The following is a 6,866-nucleotide window of genomic DNA, read 5'->3' on the forward strand; positions in this document are numbered from 1 at the left end:
CACCCCAGCTTCCACCTGCTGGGCTCTGGCGATCCTTCCACCTCAGCCTTCCAAGGAGTTGGAACTACAGGCTTGCCCTACCATGCCCAGCTAATTTTTTTTTTTTAATTGTATAGATGAGGTCTCACCAAGTTGCCCGGGCTGGTCTCAAACCCATGGGCTCAGGCAATCCACTTTCCTCAGCCTCTCAAAAGTGCTGGGATTATAGGCTAAGCCACCGAACCCAGTCTAAGTACATTTCTTATTGTGATTCTTCTTTCCTAATTTTCTAAGGGAAAGCAAACCTTGAATGCTATTTCCTACCTTATTTGTCAACATTCTTATGATTTTTTTCATGCTTTTGTTGTTCTCAGGAAGACCCAGCAAACGCGTCGTGGGCACGATGCAAGGTGGAGACTCCGATGATGATGTGAGTCCCAACCACTCCCTTCAGCCATTCTGTGCTTTCTAGTCTCAGGCTGTCCTCATAGACGATGCTAGCTGAGTAGCTGCTAGCAGTCATTGCTTCATTGTGACAGAGTCAGACCTCCTAAGGAGCTGGACTCTGCTTGCTGATGACTCATTTCTTTTCAGATGAATGTGCTTGCTCTCCTTTTTTCGCCTTCTCACTATTCTTTCCATTCTCGCTTTCCAAAGATGGAAGCAGCACCAGCAATCTTAGGTAAACGCAAGACTTCCAGCTCCAAGAAGCAGGTTGGTTTTCTGTTTCCCTTGTTCATTTGTTGGTGCATATCAGTCCCGAGGGCCTTTCACCAGAAGTGATGCTTCCTCTCTCCTGGGCAAGAAGCCTCTCAAAATAAATTCCACAGTGAAAGTGGAATCACCTAAAGGTCCCCATGCCAAGGAGGAGGCATGAGCACTGATTACTTGGATGTGACTGATTACTCTTGATGTGAGTCAAGAGACAAGAAAAGTGGTTGGAGAGTCTCAGGCCCTTGAACCGTAACCTAGAGATAAAGGGACAGCGCTTAGGGCCAGAGATCAAGACCAGTCCTCGCTTCTGCTCCATTCTGGGAAAAGAACAGGGAAGCAGTGTTCTTATCAGACCCCTGGGCAAGAAGCTAAGACATTAGGCTGCCAGTGCCTTGAGCTACATTGAGTGGGTAACTGACTAGAGAACTTAACCAGAAGGGGAAACCGGAGGTCCTTGATGGCATCAAGTCAGTAGGACTCACTGTCCACACTCAGGCCTTTTTTCTTTGTTGCAGTCCCTGGCAGTTCTGCTCAGCCTGTGCAGCGAATGGTGACCAGACTGAGACGGACCACAGCCTATCTCCATTGGCTGGATGCCACCTGTGTCTGGGGCATGGCACTAGTAGCTGCACAGAGACAGAAACAGGGGCCTTATGTTCTTGTACCAAGATTTGATTGCTAAGTACCCACAGTGTATACTGTTATGGAAATTCACAGGAGGGAGAGGCTACTCAGGTTTGCAGAAAAGGTTTGTTCTTGAATTCATAGAAGATGGTCTGTAAAGAAGTAAAGAGACCAGCTTGAAAATAATGTTTTTTAATAAGGTAGGGCATGGATAGTTCAATTGCTTCTGTCTATTCATCTTTTCCATCTAAGACAAATAGGAAGCATCTGACTTAGGGGCTGGAGATGCTTGAGAAGCACTGTCTGGCCTCTTCTCTCATGGTTTGCTTGCTCACCTCTTGGAACAAATGCATTGTAGAACTTCTCTGTGCCTTGTTATTCCTGGTTTATTTCAAAGATGCTGTGTCCACGCATCATCCCCAGGCACAGGGTTTCCTCCTTCATGTATTCACTCAGTCATTCAACACATATCTATTGAGTGTGTGTCACATACCAGGCACTGTTGTGGATTATGAGGAATACAACAGGGAATAGAAACAAGGCCCCTGCTTCACAATGCTTACATTCCAACAATAACAGTCAAGCAAGTATATCAGGGATCATAGTATTAAGAGAAATAAGCAGGTTCAGGGGACAGCGAGTGACAGGGATGAGGGAGGGGGTGTCGTGTTTCCTGCGAAGTCAGAGAAGTTCTTTCTGATGTGGTAATGTGTGAGCAGAGGCCTGAGTGAATGGACGGAGTGAGCCACGTGAATGTAGGGGGTACCTAGGCATAGGAATGAGGTTCCTGCAGTCAAGGAGCAGAGGTAGCTGGTATGACTGGGATGGAGTGAGCTGAGGATAAGAGGGGTAAGAGAGGCAGCAGGAGCCACACAGAGCTTTGCAGGATGAGATGACAACTCCATGTTTTCTGAGTGTGACAGGAAGGCACTGGAGAATTGTGAACCCAGAAGGTTCCAGAGCTGACTCATGTTTGAGAGAAGCCAGTTAACAGGACTTGTAGTCATGTAGGCCAGAGGTGATGGTGGCTTAGCCTATGGTGTGGCTGCAGAGGTGTTGAGAAGTGGTCAGATTCTGGATATGTTTCTAAAGTCAAAACCATCAGGTTTTGTTAATTGATTGGATACAGGGTGTAAGAGAAAGAGATGCCTAATCATCCTTGTTGTGGTCTAATCAACTGAAAGCATAGAGTTTTCATTTCCTAAAATGGGTCTGACTTGAGGAAGGGGCTTGGAATCTTGGATCGAGAGTTTGGTTTTGGACATAGTGTGAGTGGCCTGTTAGACATCCACATGCTGGTGTTGCAGTCAGTTGAAATTCAAGTCTGGAGTTCAAGGGACAGATCAGGGCAGGAGACTGATTTTGGGACCCATCTATTTTTTAGAGTTTACTTCAGCCACAATAATAGACATGACTGCTTAGGGAGAGAGGGTAGAAAGAGAAGAGAGGAGACCCAAGCCCTGAACTGCCCCTACACTGCAGAGGTCAGGGGGCAGGGGGAGGAAGGGAAGGCTGGGGAGACTGGGCAGGTACTAGCACGGGGGCGCCAGGGGAATGGAGAAGATGGATTCCAAGGAGGAAGGGGTAGTACACATGTCAAGCAAGATGAGGCTGAGAATTACCCGACGAATTTGAATCCATTGAATGTTCAGTCTTCACAAGAACAGTTGTGGGGGTTAGTGGGTGACAGCCTGATTAGAGTATTCGTAAGAGGCAGTGAGAGGGGAACAAGAGGGGACAGCAAGTTCAAAAACTCATCCAGGAGTTTTGCTGTGAGGGGAACAGAGAGATAGGACGGAGTAGCTGGAAAGGAAGATGGGATTATGTATGTACACTGGTGGTCAACCATCCAGACGTCAACCATCCTGGCTTATGTGAGATGCAGGACCTACAGTTTTAAAGTTGGGCTGAGGCCTGCCATTGCTTTGGTTAAGCTCTAGCCCAGCCATGCTTCTCTTTAAACTCTGGCCCCCTTCCCTGTCTGGGGGAGATGGATCCCCCTTTTCTCACTGTCTTCAATCTACTTTATAAATAAACTATATTTTCCAATCTAAAAAATAAATAACGGCTGGGCTCAGTGGTTCAGCCTATAATCCCAGCACTTTGGGAGGCCGAGGCAAGTGGATTGCCTGAGCTCAAGGGTTCGAGACCCACCAGGGCAACTTGGCGAGACCTTGGCGAGACAATAAATAAAAAATTATCCGGGCATAATAGTAAGTGCCTGTAGTTCCAGCTACTTGGAAGGCTGAGACTGAGGGATCATGGGAACCCAGCAAGTTGAGGCTATAGTGGCTGGGAGCATGCCACTGCACTCCAGCCTGGGCAACAGAGAGAGACTCCAACTCAAAAAATAAATAAATAGATAGATTGATACATAAATAAATAAAGCTGGGCTGAATGCCAGGCACAGTGGCTCACATCTGTAATCCCAGCACTTTCAGAGGCCACAGCAGAAGGATTGCTTGAGCCCAGAAGTTCAAGACCAGCCTGGGCAACATAGTGAGACCTCATCTCTAAAAAAAAAAAAATTAAAAATCAACTGGATGTAGTGGCACATGCCTGTAGTCCCAGCTACTTGGGAGGCTGAGGCAGAAGGATCACCGGAGCCCAGGAGGTTGAGACTGTGGGTGAGCTCTTATCGTGCCATTGCACACTAACCTGGGTGGCAATAACAGTGAGACCTCGACTCCAAAAAAAAGCTGGGCTGAGTTGGTCACCCTGGATCTAGATGATGAGGGAGAGGGTATGTCTGTCTCTTTGCTCCTTACACCTATTGCCTGTGTTGCTTTCATCCCCAACCTGCAAAAAGCCAGAATAGGCCTCCATTCCCTCTCTCCAGGACCCTTCTCTCTTTGCTGTCCAGTGGTAGGTCTCTTGGCCCCCAAGAACAAAGCAACATCTGGTGACCCTAGTTCAGATCCAGTCTGCTCCTGGGACATCCATGGGAAAGCCAGTCCCTGCAACATAAGCTCAGATGCACATTGGCATTTGAGGGATACCGGTTAGATGACAGATTCTAGCCAGCAGTATATAAGTGTTGGCCCCATTCTTATGCCTCCCACAACCTGACTGCTTCCCTTGCTTCACAGGGGGAGTACTGCTAGTTATTGTGCTCTTACCCCTTGAGCTACTAGTAAAAAGGTGAGGCAGCGTCTCATATAACAAGACGTTAGTAACAAGATGGAGCCCTGGTTGCATTTGCTGTCTTTTTCCTACAGGACGACTCAGAGGACAGTGAAATTGACATGGAAGATGATGAAGAAGATGATGATGATTTGGAAGACGAGAGCATTGCTCTCTCGCCAGCAAAGCCCATTCGAAGGGTCCAGAAACCTGAACCTCTGGATGAGAGTGACAATGACTTCTGACTTTCTTGCCAAGGCACCCAGGCAGATTAAAACCCCCAAACTTGTAGGTAAATGGGTAATTATAAGGTTAGGAAGGTAACATATTTTGTTCACTTAGTCAGCTGGACTCATTGTAACTGAAGCAATCATTATTTCTGCTTTAGCTGCCTGTGTTTATATTCCACGAAGCTTAAACAACTGAAGCAAGCCCCTGGGATGCTTTTTTGTTTGCTTTATTTATCTTCTAAAATTTGGGAAATGCATGTGTTCTTAATGATTCACATCCATGGGACAAAAACTTGAGAAGAAATAAGACCTAGCACCATGTAAATCTTGGCTGTTTTGTTATGATACATTTCCTCTGAGAGTTTAACAGACCTGGGGCAGGAACATGGCACAGGGACTCATTTTAGGAGTTGTAGGGGAACATTTAGCTGTTAATAACTTGCACAATTTAGAACATTTACTATACATTGGCTTTAATTCTAGCCTTTATTTAATTTGTAGTCTTTTCCTTTCTTCTGAATGCTCACAATTGGAATTGAATTGTGTATTAAATGTAAAATGAATTAACATTTTAATAGCTAAAATTCTATGAAAGAAAGGCAGTTAAGTTAAATGAAACCCAGCTTTCCTTGAAAATAAGGCGATAGAGAAAGGCTCCAAACCTGTACTATTCCATTTTCTCTCAGAAAGTTGGCTTCTTCTGGGAGTCAGATTCTCCTGGATCAAAGCCACCTTCATGTTTCTGCAGCTTGTACTAAGTTTGGAAACTCTGCTGACCCGGGTTAGCCCTTCAGAGATTCCAGACTCTTGTGGTAATGACTGCCTGGGACACTCTCCTTTCCACCAGCTAGCCGTTTTTTAAAGGAGCTCTGTCTTGTCTACAGTGTGGTAGACATTAATCCACAACATGGGATGAAAGCAGGTGTCCTGCATCTTACTACCAGAGGGTTTCGTTAGGGAAGGAGCCAATTAAGGAAAAAGTGCTAGTACAGATTCATGTTTCTGACTTGAAAAACAAACCAGAATTGAATAGGTAGCGTAGCATGAGAAGAATTTCCTTTTTGTGAAATGAGAAGTGGCAGGTAGAGTTGGGTTTTTGCTTTTTTAGAAAATATATTTTAAAAATAGAGTTTTCACTTATGTTACAATGAAAAAGCCAGAAGACTTTCAAAGTTACTTATCTTTTTATAAATGTATGTAATACCATATTTTTATATTATTAAATACGTTTTACTTGGAAGTACAATTATTTTGCTTATTTTCACTCATAGGTTAATTTTTTTTTTTTTTTGAGTTAGAGTCTCACTCCGCCACTCAGGCTGGAGTGCAGTGGCATGCTCACGGCCACCCCAGTGTCAACCTGCTGGGCTCAGGTGATCCTTCCACCTCAGCCTTCCAAGTAACCAGAACTACAGGCGCACGCTACCACACCCAGTTAATTTTTTGACTTATTGTGGAGAAGAGGTCTTGCCAAGTTGCCCACGTGGGTCACGAACCCGTGGGCTCAGGTAATCCTCTCACCTCGGCCTCCCAGAGTGGTGGGATTATAGGCTTGAACCACTGCACCCAGCCCATAGGTTAATATTAAACATGTAAATTTTAGGAGACTATGTGACAATTATTTCTATTATCCTTGCTTTTTTTCCTCCCTCATTCCCTAAATTTTATATATAAGATTAACCTATTTTAAAAGACACTCACCATTCAGGTAAATCACCTGTAACTTGAGACATGCCCTATTATAAATGATAAGCAGAAAGGGAAATCTGTGTGTTGGGAGATATGCTAGCCACCTCAGGTGCCAGGGCTTCTTCTCAGGTGCCATCTTCTTGGATGTTACAGATTTGGTTTACCTGAATCTTACGTGACTTATATTTGGAAAAAAATATATATAAATACCGCCCTGTTTTCCTTATGAGATGCTTCCTTCTAATGGACTTTAACACAGAAGCCCAACCTGAGTTACAGATACACGCAACAGCTGCAAAGGGCATTTCATTGCTTCACCTATATCTAGATCATCCTTCATCTGTCGGTTGACTTAGTGCAAAAGTCTTGCCATAATATAGCACTTCCTTGCTTGACAAGTTTGTGTCAACAAGGAAGTTCCACATATTTGATCACTGTTATTAATGTATTTCAGTCACTGTAACAGATCCAGGAGTCAAATATGTGCAAGTGTCTTATGACCTGGCA

The 6,866-nt window shown here is 44.7% G+C and overlaps 1 protein-coding gene across 6 annotated transcripts in view; it reads left to right on the forward strand.

Annotated features, from left to right (window-relative positions):
• Positions 1-4,989, forward strand: part of CLUAP1 (clusterin associated protein 1) — a 48,586-nt gene extending 43,597 nt beyond the window's left edge. For 4 of the 6 annotated variants that reach the window (XM_008071113.1, XM_008071118.1, XM_008071116.2 and 1 more), the window contains 3 exons: positions 354-409; positions 637-693; positions 4,536-4,877. In XM_008071113.1, coding sequence (XP_008069304.1) covers positions 354-409; positions 637-693; positions 4,536-4,685 — 263 coding nt within the window. In that variant the 3' untranslated portion in view covers positions 4,686-4,877. Of the gene's footprint in view, positions 1-353; positions 410-636; positions 694-4,535 lie in introns of all 6 variants that reach the window. The other 2 variants (XM_021719095.1, XM_008071117.1) reach the window with 2 other exon arrangements.
• Positions 4,990-6,866: the final 1,877 nt, after the last annotated feature.

The sequence above is a fragment of the Carlito syrichta genome, unplaced genomic scaffold, assembly GCF_000164805.1.
Source record: "Carlito syrichta isolate Samal-C Ts95f unplaced genomic scaffold, Tarsius_syrichta-2.0.1 Scaffold314117, whole genome shotgun sequence".
NCBI lineage: Eukaryota > Metazoa > Chordata > Mammalia > Primates > Tarsiidae > Carlito > Carlito syrichta.